Raw genomic sequence first — 21,334 nt, 5'->3', positions numbered from 1 at the left:
AAAGTTCCCATTGGGGTGGAGTGTGCGGGACATCCCGGTTAGTCGACTCCCGGGTGTTAAGGAAGTGGGATGATTAATCCAGGGAGACCCAAGCTTTACTAAAGTAACCTGTGTGCAGATGTACCCTCTTGTCCTTGGGTATAATCTTAGTAAGTAGCGAAAGGGTATTACATTAGTCTGACTCTACATTGAGTAAGAACATTAAGTGGTACCTTATTCTCTCTTCCTTATATTGTATATGGTTTTGTAATATTATGAAGACTTGTATGTCTGCTCTGTACAACTTTAATTTTTACAATTTTACTTTTTATATATTGTTTGCGATACAAAATATTAATACAAATATTTGAAATAAAACTCTCCAAAGTGAGAAGAAATCTCATTGTAAACATCTGCTAGAACAGGATTGACAAACTCAATTTCATTGTGGGCCGCATCAGCATTATGGTTGCCCTCAAGGGGCCAGGGGCTCTGCCTGGCTCCGAAAAGTTGCACCACTTTGTGATATGATGATGCAATAAAAAATCTGTTTGGACTCTATTTTGTTGATCCATGGTGTGCTGGTAAATATCTGCATTGTGACTTTTGAACCAGTCTCTAGCTGGCCTTTGCTACAGCACCCAAATCTCTTCGAAGATTCATCCAGGAACATGTGCAATGGGAATATTGAGTATTAGTTGTAAGACTAGATGGCCAGAGAACCCCCCCCCTACATTAGATGTCAAGAGCCCCCCCTTCATCAGAAGTCAAGAGTCTCTCACCCTCCTTACATCACAGTGCACTTCCCCTTACCTTGTGCTTCTGACAGGAAGAAGCTGGAGGTGGAGCTGGGAAGCAGAAAGAGCAGGGTCTAAAGGAGGACCAGAGGAGGGCTGGAGTCAGCTTCTGGAGTCTGCTGAATGTTGAGACCTGGTGAAGCAAAGATGAGTGGGTTCTGCAGCTGCACAGAGAGGTGTAGGATCTGGAGGAGGAGTTCTGTCCTCCTCTCAGCTGCCGACTGCTGAGAAAAGGTGGGGGCGGAGATGAAGGGGGTTCTGCAGCTGCAGGAAAAGTGTAAGGGCCACATGAAATGGCCTGGGGATCCAGATTTGGCCCACAAGCCTTGTGTTTGACATATGTGTGCTAGAAGTACAGGTGTCTCCTCTGAAATCTTTACTCGCCTCTTGTTCCAAAGAGAGCTGTACATTTTGGGATTTCGCATTGTTTTTTGTCCTGGTAACAATGCTGATCAAGACAAATAAAGATGGTGGATCTCCTTAGCAAGGACACATATAGAAATATACACCTGACAGGTTTTGACACTTCCTAACTCTGTAGACAGGTGCACTCTCCACTGCAGGTGGCACTCATCGGCAGCGGCAATACAGATGGTGAAGGAAGTCAAAAGGAACCTAGTTCCTTTGTGGTTTCCTCAATCACAGGAAGGCAGCTATTGAATTGGATGCTGGTTCCCCGTGTGACTTTGGTGGCCATCTTGGGTCAGGCCGAGTCTATTTAAAACCCTGGATCCTGGGTTTGTCACGTATTTTGTGAGTGGTTAAGTAGGAATAGGTCACCCATCTGTCAGGGACAGTACTTAGAACCAGAGAAATGTTGCGGAGGAGTAGGAAAAGCACAGGGACTACACAAACCTTCCTGGCAAGCCTCCCCTTTGACTACTGACCGGCCAGGGTGCTATGACCTCTGCGGGTCTCTGGTCTTCTGTTTCTTCACTGTTGCCCTTTGTACGTGGTCCTAGTTGGGTTGGCTCCTCCCCAGGCCTGTTGTGTAGTGCTGAACTTTTGTTACAATATACTCCTGTTAATGCACGTGGACTCTGTGTGTTGGGTCCACGTGCCAGCCGCTTCACACTGCACCTACCCACATATCCAAAGCTAGACAAAAACAGTTTCGGCTTGTGATGGGCTTTAATTGACACATGGTTATTACAATGGATTGGTGGTTAGAATTGGGGTCCTTGGTTTGACTCTCACCTAGAACACTATTTGTATAGTGCTTGTGTGGATTCCCTCCTACACTCCAAAAACACGCTGGTAGGTTAATTGGATCCCTTCTTCTTTGGTGTTATCATTCTGCATGCCAGTCCCAAGCCTGTGTAAGTGGGGAGAGTTGAGGTAGGATCTGGCAGCATGCTCTGTTAAGTAACCAAGCAAATTCTATGGAAAAGGCCCTCAACCATATAAGACATTCTGGCCAAGAAATTCGAAAGGGAGGTCACACATACACAGCTGACACATGGTTCATTGTTCCCATGCTCTCACATTCTTATTTCTTCCTCCAGGTTGGAGAGTAACTGCCTGGCGGACACTTCCTGCCCTCTTTTGGCATCAGGAATAAGAAGTAACAAATCTCTGAAGAAACTCGTCCTATCATTTAATTCTTTGATCTGTCCTTACTTTGGTGACTTGATGGAGGCTTTGTCCAGTCCAACCTGCACTGTGGAGCAGTTGATGTGAGTATACCATCACTGTACAGAACATTTGACTGCTGCCCTTCTTATTACCATGATGAGTCGTTGGTTATTGGCAACCAGCAGTGTAACATGGGGGGCGAGTCCTTTTTTCTTCTTCTTCTTCTTCCTTTGGGAAAATGGAACACTGAGGGAGAAAAAGAAAAGGAAAGTATAGGCAGATGTATGGGCCATCATTAAAAAGAACCTGTTACTTTGGTAGGATGGGAAGGATAAGGAAAGGAGGAAATAAAGGACAGAGAGGAAGGAAGATTGGTAGGAAAGAAAAGAACGAAGAAATAAATATTAGGGAGAAAGGAAAATGAAAAGGGAGAGTGAAAGGAGAAGAGAGGGAACGGAGAGGAGAGGAAAGAGAGAGGGAACGGAGAGGAGAGGAAAGAGAGAGGGAATGGAGAGGAGAGGAAAGAGAGAGGGAAAGGAAAAGAGAGGAAAGAGAGAGAGAAAGGAGAAGAGAGGAAAGAGAGAAAGGAGAAGAGAGGAAAGGGAGAGAAAGAGAGAGGGAAAGGAGAAGAGAGGAGAGGGAGAGGGAAAGGAGAAGAGAGGAAAGGGAGAGGGAAAGGAGAAGAAAGGAAAGGGAGAGGGAAAGGAGAAGAAAGGAAAGGGAGAGGGAAAGGAGAAGAGAGGAAAGGGAGAGGGAAAGAAGAGAGGAAAGGAAGAGGGAAAGGAGAAGAGAGGAAAGAGAGAGGGAAAGAAGAAGAGAGGAAAGGTAGAGGGAAAGGAGAAGAGAGGAAAGAGAGAGAGAAAAGAGAGAGGGAAAGGAGAAGAGAGGAAAGGGAGAGGAAAAGGAGAAGAGAGGAAAGGGAGAGAGTAAGGAAAAGAGAGCAAAGTAGGAGGGAAAGGAGAAGAAAGAAAAAGAGAGGAAAGGGAGAGGCAAAGGAGAAGAGAGGAAAGAGAGAGGGAAAGGAGAAGAGAGAAAAGAGAGAGGGAAAGGAGAAGAGAGGAAAGGGAGAGGGAAAGTAGAAGAGAGGAGAGGGAAAGGAGAAGAGAGTAAATAGAGAGGGTAAGGAAAAGAGAGCAAAGTAGGAGGGAAATGAGAAGAGGAAATGGAGAAGAAAGGAAAGGAAGAGGGAAAGGAGAAGAGAGGAAAGGGAGAGGGAGAAGGGAAAAGAGGAAAGGGAAAGGGAGAAGGAGAGGAGAAGAGAGAAAAGGGGGAGTGAAAGGAGAAGAGTGGAAAGGGAGAGGGGAAGGAGAAGAGAGGAGTGGGGGAGGGAAAGAAGATGAGAGGAAAGGGGGGGGAGAGGAGTGGAACGGTTGAAGGAAATTATACAATGTACAACTCAATGTACAACTTTAATTTTTACAATTTTACTTGTTTATATATTGTTTGCGATACAAAATATTAATACAAATATTTGAAATAAAACTCTCCAAAGTGAGAAGAAATCTCATTGTAAACATCTGCTAGAACAGGATTGACAAACTCAATTTCATTGTGGGCCGCATCAGCATTATGGTTGCCCTCAAGGGGCCAGGGGCTCTGCCTGGCTCCGAAAAGTTGCACCACTTTGTGATATAATGATGCAATAAAAAATCTGTTTGGACTCTATTTTGTTGATCCATGGTGTGCTGGTAAATATCTGCATTGTGACTTTTGAACCAGTCTCTAGCTGGCCTTTGCTACAGCACCCAAATCTCTTTGAAGATTCATCCAGGAACATGTGCAATGGGAATATTGAGTATTAGTTGTAAGACTAGATGGCCAGAGAACCCCTCCCCCCCCTACATTCGATGTCAAGAGCCCCCCTTCATCAGAAGTCAAGAGTCTCTCACCCTCCTTACATCACAGTGCACTTCCCCTTACCTTGTGCTTTTGACTGGAAGAAGCTGGAGGCGGAGCTGGGAAGCAGAAAGAGCAGGGTCTAAAGGAGGACCAGAGGAGGGCTGGAGTCAGCTTCTGGAGTCTGCTGAATGTTGAGACCTGGTGAAGCAAAGATGAGTGGGTTCTGCAGCTGCACAGAGAGGTGTAGGATCTGGAGGAGGAGTTCTGTCCTCCTCTCAGCTGCCGACTGCTGAGAAAAGGTGGGGGCGGAGATGAAGGGGGTTCTGCAGCTGCAGGAAAAGTGTAAGGGCCACATGAAATGGCCTGGGGATCCAGATTTGGCCCACAAGCCTTGTGTTTGACATATGTGTGCTAGAAGTACAGGTGTCTCCTCTGAAGGAGTGGAACGGTTGAAGGAAATTATAGGGTGATGGAAGGGAGCAAAGAAGAATAAGAGAGAAATGTAAAGAAGAAAAGCTAAACTTGTAAACTCTCTATATTACTTTTAAAAATTAGGAAAACTGATTTGGGGTAGACATGACACTTTTTTCTCCTCTTGGACAGGCTACGGGATCATTTCCTAGATGATGAACACCTCCCATTGATGATGCCTCTGAGTAACAATAAGAACCTCACATATCTAGAGCTGAGTATCAACAGCCCTCCAAGTGCCGTAACCCCTTACCTTCGAGAACTCATCCTGAAATCACCAAACCTGAAGCGAGTCAGGTATGTAGAACCAAGACCAGACAATCATGATGAGATGTCGGTTTTTTGATGATTTGGTAAAAAGTTTAGAAATGTCAACTGGATGGATCATCTTTGAACATTTAGAAAAAGGGTGAAATGAATTGGAGAGACAATTCCTAAAAAAAGCAATTCTTCAGAAAGGAACAGACAATTAGCAAAAAAATATAAAGTTTATTAGCAATTCACTTAATATAGGATCAAACAAAATAATTAAAAAAAAATGTAAAAAGTACCACCAACAATTCATTAAAATAGACAACGTTTTCTACACACACAGATGGCCACCACACACTAATCCATACAGTCCCCCTATATATAATAGCTGATGAGAGTAATGGTCACTATTGGATCATCTAAGGGTTAAAGATGATTGTCCTTCAATTAGCACCAGTATGAGTTAAATAAACTGAAGGGGAATGTAGGTAACCATACAGTTATGTATACCTCTTATCCACTAAATTAATGACCAAAGGGTGTCAGTAACTGCAGCAGACTGACTAGTGGTGTGGACAGTTCGTAATAAGTCCTTAGACACAGAATTCACTGTAATATTACAGGTCCAAGTGGAGAGGGATATACTGAAGGGGAGTTCCTGCAACCGGGCTGTAATTGCATGGGAGCAAAGGCAGGTTCGTTAGGTATCGCCAGTTATCCATATAGTGCCAGTCAGGTGGAGAGGTGTTAGGTGAAGTAGTAGCCCAGACGGCGCGGCCGTCACAGAGTCTCAGGGCTCTCCTGTGGCACTCATGGAGATGGCAGAGGAATCCCCTTGGCGTGTGGGTGGATCAGCGTGTACACTATAGGGAGCGTGATGGCGTCATGCTGACGCGTTTCACCCGTCACCCGGGTTTCTTCAGAGCATGCGCAGAAGCCAGAAAAATGTCCTTTAATAGCCAGAGCATCAGACTACGTAATCGAGTCAGCATCTGGTTGTCTGGTTAACTGCGCAACTAATTAACAGCCAAACATACAATGCAGACAATACAAAGTCGACGGGCAGATATGTAAGTGCAGGATTTCCCAAACAGAAAATAAATAGGAAAAAGAATAATAACAAAAAGGAATGGGGAAGGGATAAATAGATTGTTGAATAAATGAATAAAACAATACAAAACAAAACAAGGCAAAATAAACAAGCCAAGCCAAAAAGAAAAAAGACCTACTACTGGCATGAGACCAAAGGACAGCATGGATAGGGATTTTATATTGCTGTGCATGACTAAAGCGTGAGAAACACAGAGAGATTGCACTCATTATTTATTCCTCGAGGTTGCATGCAGTTTAAATTGTATATCCACATTTTTTCTTTCTGAAACAAAACTCTGTCAAAGTCCCCCCTTCTCAATGGGAGGTTCAGTCTGTAAATTCCCTTAAAGGTGAGTCCAGTGGGATCACCGTGATGAAATTGGATGAAATGCAATGACAGTGGACGTTCATCATCCTTACTGAGGAGACTTTGGACGTGTTCACCGATTCTGATTTTAAGTTGTCTCTTGGTCTTACCCACGTAGTTCTTGACACAGGAGCAAGTAAGCATATCGATTACTCTGGTGGTATTACAATTAATGAAGTTATTGATTTTAAATTGTTTCTTCCCATCAGAATCGGCGAACACGTCCGTTCATTCTACATATTTACAAACAGAGCACCTGCCACATCTGTACATGCCTTTCAAGGGTGGGAGTTGGGTAAACCAATTGGGAGTAGGGGATCTCTGGTATTCAGAGTGGATAAGGATGTCTCGAAGGTTCCTAGAGCGACGAGCGGTGAGGAGAGGGCGGTCGCCCGCAATACTTCCAAGAATGGGCGATTCAGCCAAAATGTGGCAATGTTGACTCAAAATCCCCTTAATTTGGTCCCATTGGGCACCAAATTTGGTGATAATCCTAATTAGATCCTGTGATTTATTCAGGGGTGATGGACCTTTTTCCCTAACAAGTAGGTTTCTGTCTATCTGTCTGTATGGCCCTCTTTTTAGCCTCCCTAATACATGAGTGGGAATAGCCTCTCTCTCTAAATCTACCATAGAGGTTACCCAGACAACCAGATGCTGACTCGATTATGTAGTCTGATGCTCTGGCTATTAAAGGACGTTTTTCCAGCTTCTGTGCATGCTCTGAGGAAACCCTGGGTGACGGGTGAAACGCGTCAGCATGACGCCATCACGCTCCCTATAGCGTACACGCTGATCCACCCACAAGCCAAGAGGATTCCTCTGCCATCTCCACGAGTGCTGCAGGAGAGCCCTGAGACTCTGTGACGGCCGCGCTGTCTGGGCTACTACTTCACCTAACATCTCTCCACCTGACTGGCACTATATGGACTTAATTGGCGATATCCCGCATCAAGAAGGAAGCCATCCTGATCAGCTCTTGGGAGATTAACTAGCAGTAACTGCTCGTTCATCTGTCCGGTGATGCAGTCCAATATCCACATAGCGGTGGGATCTTGTTTTTTACACCGCCCAATTGGAAGGGTATTACACATAATCATACCGCTCTCCCGCAGACTTTTATCAATCTTCTGACACTGGTGTCCCCGAACCTGCTTTTGCTCCCATGCAATTACAGCCCGGTTGCAGGAATTCCCCTTCAGTATATCCCTCTCCACTTGGATCTGTAATATTACAGTGAATTCTGTGTCTAAGGACTTATTACAAACTGTCCACACCACTAGTCTGTCTGCTGCAGTTCCTGACACCCTTTGGTCATTAATTTAGTGGATAAGAGGCATACATAACCATATGGTTACCTACATTCCCCTTCAGTTTATTTAACTCATACTGGTGCTACTTGAAGGACAATCATCTTTAACCCTTAGATGATCAAATAGTGACCATTACTCTCATCAGCTATTATATATGGGGGGACTGTATGGATTAGTGTGTGGTGGCCATCTGTGTGTGTAGAAAACGTTGTCTATTTTAATAAATTGTTGGTGGTACTTTTTTAATTATTTTGTTTGATCAGTGTTTAAGTGAATTGCTAATAAACTTTATATTTTTTTGCTATTTGCCTGTTCCTTTCTGAAGAATTACTTTTCTAGGAATTGTCTCTCCAATATATATATGTTTAACCAATTCAGAGGAACTCACCTCTAGTAATTGATTATTGAATCTAAGGTTTGATCAATTAGCCAATTACCAGCAGTTGCTGTTACTTGTAGCATCCTGCTCCCTAAATGTATATTGCTTAGCTGGAGCTTATGAGTTCTCCCTTTTCTTTTGTTCTATATATACTTCTTTGAACATTGTCATATTGTGCTAATCCTGTCCAAGGTATGATCTAAAAGTGGAGGATAGGAAAAAGCTATAGTTAAATATAACTAGGGGCAACATTTTAAAAATGACATATACATTGCAGTCTGTCACTAGCATTAGCACAGCAGTTTTTGATTTTCTGAGTCCCCCCCTATAACATAGTTTTATTACATGTTAATCCTGGCAGCAGATCTGTTATTTTTCCTTTTCCTTTTTCAGGATGACAACGCTGCTCCTTCTGCAATTAAATTGCACAGCAGCGCTGTCACCCCATGGACAGCGTACATCAAAAACCAGACAGGAGTTCCAACCCCTTTTTACTCCTCTCAAAACTAAATATAATACCCCCTAGTTTGCAACTAGTGTAGGTAAATGTCAGAAACTATGAAATCAGACCGAGACGGAAATACAGTTAAATCACAGTTGTTTAATAATAAAAGTAAAAAGAACAAACGTAGTCAAAACATGGCCAAAGTTCAGTAACCCGAGCGGATAGTCAGCCAAGCCAGAAGTCAGGGATCAGTGTACTGGAACAGCAAGCAGGATCTGGAGCCAGAAGGGATGTCAGCAAAGCAAGTCTTTAAACAGGAACACAGGAGATATTTCTTGTGATGTTAAACAAGGGGAAGGCAGAGATCTTCTGGACTAGACGGCTTAAGTAGGCAGGACTGACGAGCAGGATCATCAACAGCTGAGTAACTGTGGAGAGAAAGGAGCTGGCAATTAGCCGACAGCTGAGCGGCCAGCTCAGAGAAGGAAGGGCTGAGCCCAGCCCTGACAGTAAATTTGTTTTGTGGCTCATGGTAGTTGTGTGAGTCTGTAATAAGGTCAGGTTACTCTAGGTCAGACTAGAGGGCACTACAGGAAAGGCCTCTGGTACCTCCCCCTGGTCCTATAAGCTTGGAGAAATTTCTAGAAGCTAGTGGGCGGAGGCCAGGAGGTCCTGATCTACATACTTGAGGGAATCTGGTCAATCCCCAGGCAGAAGGCCTGGCAGGGTGGCTGGATCAGCCCTTAAATATTGCGGAGCCTGGCCAGCAGGGGAGTCGGGTGCAAGGTGGAATGATTAAGTTGTGTCCTGTGGCCTGATAGGGGACTTCTGGGCAGAGGCGGGGCTCTGCCTCCAGGCTGGGAGCTGAGAGAGGAAGAAGTACTGAGGGATCTCCACTATCTCATGGTCTCAGTTGGAAAACGCCCTGGCTTACGGAGAAAGACCTGTACAGCAGGTCGTGTCTTCTAGGGCAGAAGGATTTCCAGAGAGAGTGTGAGCACTTCTACATTCCACCAGGGCAGAAAAGGTTAAAGCTGCCAGATGTAAGCAAGCTTTTAAGGGACTGTGCTAGCAATCTGTGACCCAATGCCTTGTCTTAGATCATTTCACTAAGAAGCCCAGTGGAGATACCCAATTTGGGGGGCATAGGGGTCCTGCATGTTGAGATTCTGCTAACATTTTACTCTGGGAAACAGAGCTTCTGTAAGGAGAGATTCCATTGCCAAGTTCATAGAGACTGTCGCTGTTCCGAAGGCAAAAGTTGTCCTCATCGTTGCTCTTCAAGTCAAATTGGGTATCGCATACCTTATCCAACTTGTTTTCCCCAATAAAACAAGTTCCTGGACAGTTTCCTTGTCTTTGAGTGAGAGTCGGAAAATGCGAGTTGCCTGGCTGTGCAGGAATAAGGGGGCCGGATATCCAGCGGCTCCTGCAGGGGTAGCTCTACATAAAGAAAAAGCTTTGTCTTACGTTGTCCTATACATTTTTTTTTTAAAGGACATTGTGGCTTGTTTTAAAGTTTTGCTTTCTTATAACTGTGAAAATATTTTAACATCTGCTTATTTTCTCTTTTTAATCTTTCTAGACTCTTTTTTAGTCTCAGGCGCCATGAAGACATGAGTTCATTGCTAGAGCTGCATACTCAAAAACCAGGCCTTTATATTTCAGTTTATTGAACTCTATGGACATGTGAACGTTCCCTTTGGCAATGAAACGTGAAAGTTGCCTTCATCTAACATCCACCCTCCTCCTCAGTGGCACCTCAACCTCCCCCCCTCTGTCTGCTGGTCCACCTCCACTTACCCCATCTAGGCGGCGGGCACATCGGCCAGCGGTGGGGTCCGGGCATCGGCGGGCACATCGGGCAGCGGTGGGCACACCAGGCAGTGGCGGGGATCAGGCATCGGCGGGCACATCAGGCAGCAATGGGGATCGACATTGGCTGGCACATCGGGCAGCGGTGGGCAGTGGTGGGGATCGGGCATCGGCGGGCACATCGGGCAGCGACAGGGATAGGGGCACCGGCAGACACATTAGGCAGCGGTGGGGATCAGAGCATCGGCGGACAACAAGCTGCGGTTGGCAGCTCCTCTGTCTGTTCCTCTGTCTGTTCCTCCTCGCTTCTGCCGCGCATCTCCTCCCCTCCTAGGCATCCAATAAGGATCACCTGTCCTTTCAGCCAATCGGGTGACGGGTATCAGACCCACTTCCCAATTGGCCGAGAGGAGGATCTGTGTTGCAACTTAGAAAATGTATTTGCTGTTGCAACACAACCGAGTGGGCTCCAGATGCAATGCTCTGCGCCCCGAGCCCATCCTATTTTGAAGCCTATTAGAGCCTCTCTGGCTCTAATCAGGTGTTTCAAAAAACACCCACCCCCCCCCCCCCCCGCCATAGGAATTCATGTGCCCGGTGTCCTGAAAGGGGCCGGGCACATGGATAGGGAGGGCGGTGGCGGTGGATAGGGGAGGCGGCGCCCATGCACCCACAAAGGATAGGCTGCCCCTGATGAGATATATACTGTACCGGGCTTTTTTTGTATACATGTGAAAATAAGTTTGTTTTTTTTTTATAGAAAATTACTTAGAACCCCCAAACATTATATATTTTTTAAAGCAGAGGCCCTAGAGAATAAATTGGTGGGTTTTGCAAATTTTTTTATGTCGCACGGTATTTGCGCAGCGATTTTGCAAATGCAATTTTAGGGGAAAAAATACACTTTTTTCAATTTGAATGCAAAAACACACAAAGCATAACCCAATGTTTTTTGTAAAATATAAAAGATGATGTCACGTGGAGTAAATAGATACCAAACATGTCACACTTTAAAATTGCGCACGCCCGCACAGTGGCGACAAACGCCGTAAATCTTACTACCCATAGGCCATGCTTAAAAAGCCTATCTCACATTTGTTTTATGATCGCTGTTTGCACTTTAAAAAATGTTTTCTTTTTTCTTTTTTACACTGTTGCTTACATTTTTTTTTTCTATCACTTTTATTGCTGTCACAAAGAATGTAAACATCCTTGTGACAGCAATAGGCATGTGACAAGTACTCTATGGAGAGATCCCAAATCCCTTCTCTGCACTTGAAATAAAGCTGCATGATTCTGGGAGAAATGAGAATCCAAATTTTTTTGCTTAGAATAAAGATCACGATTCTCGCGGTGTAACATCATCCTTCACATTATACAAAGAAATTGGGCTAACTCTACTGTTTTGTTTTTTTTTTTTTTGTTCATTAAAGTGTATTTTTTTCCAAAAATATTGCATTTGAAAGACCGCTGCGCAAATACAGTGTGACATAATATATTTCAACAACCACCATTTTATTTTCTAGGGTGTCTGATAAAAAATATATATAATGTTTGGGGTTTCTAAGTAATTTTCTAGCAAAAAATAATGATTTTAACGAAACTAAAAGTGTCAGAAAAAAGTTTAGTCTTTAAGTGGATAAACTTCTCTCATTTACAGCTTGAAGTTCATTCCTTTGATCAAAAGAACAAAACGTTACAATGTTTATAGTTAGTTCAGTGGCTGAGGAATGTTGTGAAACTTGGCAGACTGCCTTTTTTTTTTTTTTTTTTGACAGCTGTCGGCTTGAGCAGAGAACTCTGCATAGAATCAGGAAAATGCTTTGTTAAGATGGCGAGGGGGAAAAAATTGTGATCTCGATTTTAAATGATTAATTGTGCAGCTCTAACTTGAAAGCATTCAAAACTCCAAGATCAGCGTTTTTGAATATTTCAATTTTCAAAAAATGCCGCCGATGGCAGCCAGGTAAACCGGAAGGGATGTTATGTCATCGCTTCCAGATTGCCATAGCGGAAGCCCCGATCAAAGCAGATTCTGGCTTTGTATGGGTTTCTGGCCAGCCGGCGGAAATGCCGGCTGGTAGCTCGGGACTCACGGTGGTACGGGGGAGCCAGAGAGAGCTGAGGATGGTGGCGGGAGGGTGGGGGACGTCCCTTCCCACTGCTTGTAATAGCAATCGAGTGGCTAGTTAGTCACTCTGATTGCTATTACAAGAGAGCGGACTGTCCGCTCTAAAAAAACGGTACCAGGGTGATGCCTGATTTGGCGGCAAGTGGTTAAACCACTTTAAAACCGGGTACTTTAACCCATTTCCTGCCCGGACCAATTTTCAGCTTTCAGAACTATCACACATTGAATGACAATTGCGCGGTCAAGCAAAACTGTAAGCATATGACATTGTTATCATTTCGTTCACACAAATAGAGATTTCTTTTGATGGGTTTTTTTTTTGCTGAATAAAAAAAAAAACACAGAAAATTTTAATGAAAAAGCCTTTTTCTTTGTTTCTGTTATAACATTTTGTAAATAAATGATCTTTCTTCATATATTTAGGCCAAAGTGTATTCTGCTACATTTTTTTTTGTGAAAATAATCCAAATCAGTGTATATTATTTAGTCTGCAGGAAAGTTATAGAGTCCGCAAACTAAGATATATATCTATAAATTGATCAATCCTGATGTACTGACAGCCTATCTCATTTCTTAAGGCCCAAAAAATGCCAGAACAGTACAGATACCCCCTCCCCCAAATGACCCCAGATAGACAGTCCAAGGTATTTGGTAAGAGGCATTGTGAGTTTTTTGAAGTTGTAATTTTTTTGTCACAATTATTTGGAAAAAAATAAATAATAATAAAAAAAATTGTGTTTTTCATCCTTTTTTTTTTTTTTTTTTTTTTTTTTTACATACTTTCACCAGTGCAGTACAGCATTATCACATAACTGGTGTGGCAGTGATCAGCGACACTGACTGGTATATAAAGAAAAAAAATATATATATATATATATTTTTTTTTTTTTTATTTATTTAATATATTGTTTGCTTCTTTTACGATTTTTATTTTTCATACTTAGACCAGAGCACTACAGTGGTACCATTTTTTTTTTTTTACACACTGAATATTACTGTTATAAGCAACCATTTTTACTGAACAAAATCTATTCATTCTGTGTTTACTAATGTGATAAGCTGTGATTGGCCACAGCTAATCACATGGTACAGATGGGCTGTGACTGGCCCTGTCTGTACCATGATCACTGTGACCAATCACAAAGATCAACACAATAGTACTCCTTGAATGGAAGCCATCCAATATGTACAATTGTCATGTGATCTGCTGTGATTGGTTAAAGTGATCACATGGTACCAGCAGGGTGCCAATATACTGATCTGTTATCACTTGATATGGCTCCTATAACACCTTCTCACCCAGCCTACAGTAAAATGACAGCCCAGCGGGACATTCGCCGACCTGGGTCATATGACATCCACCCAGAATGGAGAATGGAGAATGTCCCGTTGGGTCATCTGATAAGAAATGTGCAAAGAATTACAGGTGATATCGACATTTGCCTTGTTCCATATATGCTCTTTTTCTAGCTAAAATGGCGCTGACTTATTGTTTATGCAACCTGCTTATTTCCGACTAACGCCTAAAACAATACTTAAAAGAACTAGCAAAAGTTTACTATATTAGGAAATATTGTGAAAGGCACACTGAATTTTGGCAATAAAGCTGACAATGCACCATGAGTCATCAGTGTGCCTTAGCCAATGGCAGCTTGCCAAATACTGCTATAAAATATCATGTGTAAAGGGTTCCTGTATGACTCTGCACGAAACTCCTTGCTGTGAGAGTTCATCCCTATGTATCGATACATTTGTAATAAATCTGTCTTCTAATCAACATGACCGGAGTTGACTGGCACTGTAGTTGATTGTATAAGATCTAGGTGACACAGGGGCCGAAGACAGAGGCACTTAGGGACATTGCCTATGGTAAGTAGACGTAGCCCGCTGTCCGAGACAGATTACAAAAATTTTAAGGTACCGAAAGATGATAGATGTTAGATGATTGATAATTGTTGTGAATTGTGACTACAAGTAATCTGGATTGATTACAGAGAGTCACAGTGGCCATTTCAGGTTTTTTTTCTAACTGAGTGGTGGTTGGGACAAAGGAGGAAGTGAATGTATGAGCAGAAATCAATCTAACTTGATCAGAAATACTTCCCCCATAGATCGATTGTTTTTCTCTTTTTCTCTCGAGAGCAATATTTCCTGCACTGTTCCTTTCCTTTTGCTGCATTTGTTAAATCATGAGACTAAGGGTCCTTTCACACTGGGGCGGTTTGCAGGCGCTATTGCGCTAATAATAGCGCCTGCAAACTGACCCGAAAGTGCCGCTGCTTTCACACTGGAGCGGTGCGCTAGCAGGACAGGAAAAAAAGTCCTGCTAGCAGCATCTTCGGAGCAGTGAAGGAGCGGAGTGTATACCGCTCCTTCACTGCTCCTGCCCATTGAAATCAATGGGACGGCGCGGCTATACCGCCGGCAAAGCGCCTCTGCAGAGGCGCTTTGCAGAGGTTTTAACCCTTTCTCGGCCGCTAGCAGGGGGGTAAAACCGCCCCGCTAGCGGCCGCATACCGACGGTAAAGCGCCGCTAACAATAGTGTGATGGGCCCTTACTCTCACTCTTTCCTCCTCATGCTTAAGCTTACTGCTAACTTTATAACTTCACTGAACAACATTACTGCAGTGAGGGGTTTTACCTATTTTTTTGATTCTCCCCAGAGTGTGGGGAGTCTTGATATTTTTGCTTTTCTTATATTCTTATTGTTACTGTGATCCAAGGGTTGCTAGTCTGGTGGTTTACAGGTTGATAAAAGGCCTGCTTTATGATCTGTCTGGCTGCAAACTTGTGGTTAAAAAAAAAAAAAAAAAACTCCTTCCCCCCCCTCACGGACACCAAAGTGCACTTCCTCTTTTGTGTGTGTGTGTGTGTGTGTAAAAAAAAAAAAAAAAAATTCTGATCAGAAGACTAATAATACTGTTTGTTTTGACCAACTGTACTTTGTAGTATATAAGGTAAAGGTATAAGTTGTTTTTATATGTATATATATGTGGATGTGGATGTGTGTGTATATGTAAATATATATATATATATATATATATATATATATATATATATATATATATATATATATGTTTATTTCCTGTTTGGAGAGTTTGGACTTTGTTTGCGGTTTTATATAGATTTTGGCAAAGTTCGAGAGTAGAATTACCAGTCTTGTATTCTAAACTCAAGGGATTAAAAAAACAGAGACATGGGGAATAGTTTCTGTAAAAGAATGTCTTGTGCCTTATGCTGCTGTTGTGTTCCTAATGCGCCATTAGAAGGAGATAAGAAATGTATGCATAGCAAATAACCAAAGTCTGTTAAATATTGTGCTAAGTGGGAAAGGAAGTTGGGATTCAATGGTAAACTAACTGTGAAAGGGTGTCAGGAGTTGGTGGATACGCTTAAATTGTTAGGACCCAAAGATTAAAAAAAAAAAAGTATGGATTAGAAATGGCGGAATACTGGTTTGAGCATGCTAGAATTAGAATAGAAGGAAGGAAAACAAAAGAGGAATGCCAAGCCCAACTACCACTAGTGGACAAAGCGGTCAGCCCCTAACTCTGACTGTTTTTAGACCATGGACTGAGAGTGACGTGCAGAAGGCTACCGAGCATATTAAACATTCTAAGTTTGGGGCCCCAGAAATCATTGAAAATATGGAAGGTCTCAGGAACAGTTATAGGCTAAATGGGGTCGAAGTGGAAAGGGCCTTAAGGAGGGTTCTAGGATCAGATTGGGCATCAGTAAAGGGAAATTGGGACCCCTGTGTAGCCACAGTGCCCCCTCAACAAAGAGGGGAACCACTGGCCATTGATAGCAAAGATTTTACAGACAGATTGACTGCCTTCTATCAGAGATGCAATCTCCGATGGGTATAACGAACTGACTGGCAAAAGATTAATATGACTGTACAGGAAGACAAGGAAAGTGTCAGTGATTATCTAAATAAACTACGAGAAGTTTTTAAAGTGTTCTCTGGGCTCCCCGAAGCTGAGGATGTGAATAGTGCATATCAACAACAGCTAAAGATAGCTTTTGTTAATAGATTAAAACAGGATCATAAGGATTACATTGTTAAAAACATGGTTACTTACCGAACTGCATCAGTTTTAGATGTTTTGCAATATGTTTAGCATTCTGAGAAGTATTTGAAAGCGATGGAAAAAAAAAAAAATGTGAAAGTAAAGTTTTTTGTGCAAGGTGATGAAGGAGATACCCCCTTAAGAAAGAAGCAGAGGAGGGTATGGCCCCTGCAATACCCCTCTTTTTCCTGTTAAGAAGGCTCCGCCTTCCACAGGCTGGAGAATGTTACAGGATTTACAAGCTGTTACCCAGGCAGTTATACCAAGGGCATAAGGTAAATAAAACTAAACTCCAGTTGTGGCAACAGCAGGTCAAATACTTAGGGTATAATATCTCAAAAGAAGGTCGACACCCGGATGATGAGAGAATTTGAGCCCTCCTCCAGGTGCTGAAGCCAGAAACAAAGAAACAAATGATGTCTTTTTTAGGCATGACAAATTTTTGTAGAGCTTGGATTTCCGGGTATTCAATACTGACCACGCCCCGTTGGTCCATGCTATACATGGGAACCCTATGGCCCCAAAGGACGCTATAAAAATGGAGTGAGGAAACAGAGACAGCCTTTACTGACCTAAAACAAGTCCTTTCTAGCTCATCAGTCTAGAACTCCTAGGTGCAATACAGTTACCAAAAGAGCTTGCAATCTGCAAATGTCAAGCACACACAAAACATACAGAGCTCATCTCGGAAGGAAATAAAAGGACAGATGAAGAGGCTAAAATAACGGCACAAGAAACACATCAAATAATGACAGAACAGGAAATCATAGAGATAGATCATACCGTTCTTACTGATATGCAGCAGAATGTATCCCCTGGGGAGAAGCAATATTGGAAAAAAAAAGGTTGCACAATAATAGATAACATCTACACATCACCTGAAGGAAAACTGGTATTGCCAAAATCCTTATTTAGGTATGCAGCAGTATTGACACATGGAGTAACTCATGTGTCCAACAGGGGGATGACTGAGATGTTAAATAAGCTATGTACAGCCTATGGCTTCACAAACTACTAAAAAACTTTTTTGTTCTCAATGCATTATATGTACAAGACACAATGCTCAGGGAGGCATAAGACCACGGAAAGGGAAGTTCCCCACACCGCAATATCCATTCCAACACATTTGCATGGATTTTATTGAATTAGACAAATGTGAAAGGAAGAAATATTGTTTGTGATGCATTGACCAAATGGGTAGAGATATTCCCCACAGGAAGTGCTGACACCTTAACAGTATCCAAAGCCTTACTAAAAGATATCATTCCACGATTTGGGATACCAGAGAAGATTTATAGTGATAATGGTCCACATTTTGTAAATCAGACCATAAAACACCTAACAGAAGTGATGGGAATAGAAGTAAAGAATCACTGTGCATATCACCCTCAGTCAGCAGGGCTCGTAGAAAGACATAATGGGATATTAAAGAGCAAGCTAAAAAAGGCTATGGAGGAGACAGGGAAAAATTGGATGTACTGTCTCCCACTAGCTATTTTAAGCATGCACATCACCCCCACTAAAGAGGGGCTGAGTCCATTTGAAATGATGTATGGTAGACCTTATAAAATACCTTTATTACCAAATGAAACCCACACAGAGGAAGGGGAGAGAACCTTAACCGAATACATGTCAAGGTTATTAAAACAGAAACAAATCAACCAAGAGTGTTCCATTCCAGAAGGAGAGCCCATAGGAGAAGACAAAGTACAAATCTGAGACTGGGTCCTCATCAAGGTGATCAGAAAGAAGCATTGGCACTCCCCTAAGTGGGACAAGCCATATCAAGTACTCCTTACTACTCCCACTGCAGTAAGAATTGCTGAAAGGACTATCTGGATTCACCAATCCCACTGTAAAAAGGTAAACATAGGCAGAGTAGGGACAGAAAGACTGAAGGAGGGGGTGAGTCTAACTACAAAGGGAGGCAGATAAAAGGTCTGCTTGTCTCAACCTTGGTGAAGAAAAGGCCCTATTTAGGCCCCACTCACTTCAGATAGGATGGTAGGGATTTTGTTCCTCGTGGGAGCATTGGTGACTCTAGGAGAGGCCTCTATACGGGGAGGTAGGAGACACAGGAGGATAGTGGAACCAATCAATTGGGAAGAGACTGGAAGAGCATTGAACCTCAGCTTTGTTGAAGGAACCACCAGTACTATACAGGTGGATTTCTGCCAGATGACAGATTGTGGAGATAAGGTAGAAGTTGACCTGGGCAGACAAATATGTGTGCTACCTGGCTGGAACTACCGGGTGTACTACTTGGGATTCAGTCATGTGGACAACTGCAGCCCAGGATTGGGGATATGAGATCCCAGCAGCAGGAGATTTAAAGAATAGATTAACCATAACTAAAAGCAGCCCACTCTCCCTGTACAGAACCAGAGAATTGCAATATATTATTGATTTCCCTGAAGGACCCCAAACCAGAAGATCAGAGGTTATACCGTTTAGGAGCTTGGATATCAGGAAGTGACCCTTTGGGAAAATTCTTCCTTGAAGTCAAACCAAAGAATGAGACAAACAAGAAGAATTAGATAATGAGGACCGACTTAAAGTAGAGGTATTAGGACCCACAGTGAGATTCACCAGTCTCACCGAGGAAGAAGCTGTAACAATAGAAACAGGATACCAGGATAAGAATGAATGGCTTGAATGGTTAATCTATACTGCTAACATCCTTAAAAAAAAGAGAACTGCTTGGTCTGTGTAGGGGCCAGACCCCAGCTGGCTACAGTGCCCTTTCCCTTAAATAATAATACAGATGGTTTAGGGTGTATGCTAAAGCTATATAAAAAAACATACAAACCTGACACCAACACTCTCTGTCACAGGTTAACTTTGTTGTTTCCCCAGGTTCAGAGACCTCAGATACCCCCTGCTGTCACGGCATACCCTGGCAACTTTACTTGTTTTGCACTTCCGGGGAATGAGAGTGGCACAGATTTGGGGTCTTTACCGGTTGACTACTGCATGGAGAGGATTAACAAAATTGTAAGAGGGGGGGTGATGACTGGGTTGAGCACGACACCCAGAGGGCGGACGTCTGGTGGTTATGCGGAGATAAGAGGCTCAGAGCGAGAATCCCAGCCAATTCCCGAGGGGATTGTGCACTGGTACAGCTGGCAATGCCTCTGCGCTTACTGTCAGAGTCCCCTTGGAAGAAGGGTCACCGGAGGAGCAGAAGGGACACCTCTCCTGCATGGTCTTTTGACCCCCAGATCTACATAGATGAGATTTGGGTTCCGCGTGGAGTGCCGAGCGAGTTTAAGGCTAGGAACCAAGTGGCAGCTGGATTTGAGTCTCTTCTCTGGTGGGTGACAGTAAACAAAAATGTTGACTGGATTAACTATATATACTATAACCAACAAAGGTTTGTAAACTACACCAGGGATGCAGTTAAGGGATTGGCAGAGAAATTAGCCCCTTCTTCTCTGACGGCATGGCAGAATAGGATGGCATTAGATATGGTCCTAGCAGAAAGAGGAGGGGTCTGTAAAATGTTTGGCAGTATGTGTTGCACCTTTGTCCCTAACAATAGAGCTCCTGGAGGAACAGTGACTAGAGCCCTCGAAGGATTGACAGCTTTATCGAATGAATTAGCGGAAAACTCGGGTATTAATGATCCATTCACATATTGGCTTGAAGGTTGGTTTGGGAAATGGACTGGACTTGCCACCTCATGTTTGATCTCTATTGCTGTGGTTTTAGCCATCTTAGTCATTTGTGGATGTTGTTGTATTCCCTGTATCTGTGGACTCTCTCAAAGATTAATTGAGACAATTATGACCAGGATAATGTACCACACAGTTCTCCAAGGAGAAGATATCTATGATGATGCGAGTACTCCTCTCAATGAAGTAAGGTCTGAAAACCCAGTTGTGGAACGGACCTGCACTGAAGTAATAAATTGAGAAAGCAAATATAGATATCAGAGGAGGGAATGATAAGAAATGTGCAAAGAATTACAGGTGATATCGACATTTGCCTTGTTCCTTATATGCTCTTTTTCTAGCTAAAATGGCGCTGACTTATTGTTTATGCAACCTGCTTATTTCCGACTAACGCCTAAAACAATACTTAAAAGAACTAGCAAAAGTTTACCATATTAGGGAATATTGGGAAAGGCACACTGAATTTTGGCAATAAAGCTGACAATGCACCATGAGTCATCAGTGTGCCTTAGCCAATGGCAGCTTGCCAAATACTGCTATAAAATAGCATGTGTAAAGGGTTCCTGTATGACTCTGCATGGAACTCCTTGCTGTGAGAGCTCACCCCTATGTATCGATACATTTGTAATAAATCTGTCTTCTAATAAACATGACCGGAGTTGACTGATCAGTGAGAGAATGGAATTTTACAGACACCATCATTTTACTGTAGGCCGGGCGGGAAGGTGGTAAAGGAACCATATTAAGTGTAGTTGGGAACCAATTTGTCAAGGGCCCATGAGTCAAGGGACAAAGCTATGATTGCTTGTAAGCAGGTTGAAATACTGGTTAATGGGACAGCTGCTTCCCCAGCCGGAAGTTAACCTTTTTTCTGCCTTTTCTACTGAGCTGTGCCTCTCTCCCTGTGCTGATATAAAAGGGGGAAGGGCTTTGCCCAGTAAGACAATCTGCATGGGAGAGGAGACACAGTCAAGCCACAACATGTTATCTCCAGCCACATCACAGAGCTGCTGCAGCTGCCAGAGAGAGCCTTGCCTACCCCTATGAACCTTCCACACCATAGGGGGATTGCTGGGACCTGTAGTCCTCCCTGAAGAACACCAGCTATGGAGATCTACCACTGTGAACTTT

The 21,334-nt window shown here is 43.1% G+C and overlaps 1 protein-coding gene across 1 annotated transcript in view; it reads left to right on the top strand.

Annotated features, from left to right (window-relative positions):
* Positions 1–21,334, top strand: part of LOC141116717 (uncharacterized) — a 181,860-nt gene that overhangs the window by 32,836 nt on the left and 127,690 nt on the right. Inside the window, exons 9-11 of the mRNA XM_073609109.1 lie at positions 2,282–2,452; positions 4,794–4,958; positions 10,095–10,176. Of these exons, the coding sequence (XP_073465210.1) occupies positions 2,282–2,452; positions 4,794–4,958; positions 10,095–10,176 (418 nt within the window). The remainder of the gene's footprint in view (positions 1–2,281; positions 2,453–4,793; positions 4,959–10,094; positions 10,177–21,334) is intronic.

This window comes from Aquarana catesbeiana, linkage group LG13, assembly GCF_042186555.1.
Source record: "Aquarana catesbeiana isolate 2022-GZ linkage group LG13, ASM4218655v1, whole genome shotgun sequence".
Lineage (NCBI taxonomy): Eukaryota > Metazoa > Chordata > Amphibia > Anura > Ranidae > Aquarana > Aquarana catesbeiana.
This window is presented reverse-complemented; position numbering and strand designations above follow the sequence as displayed.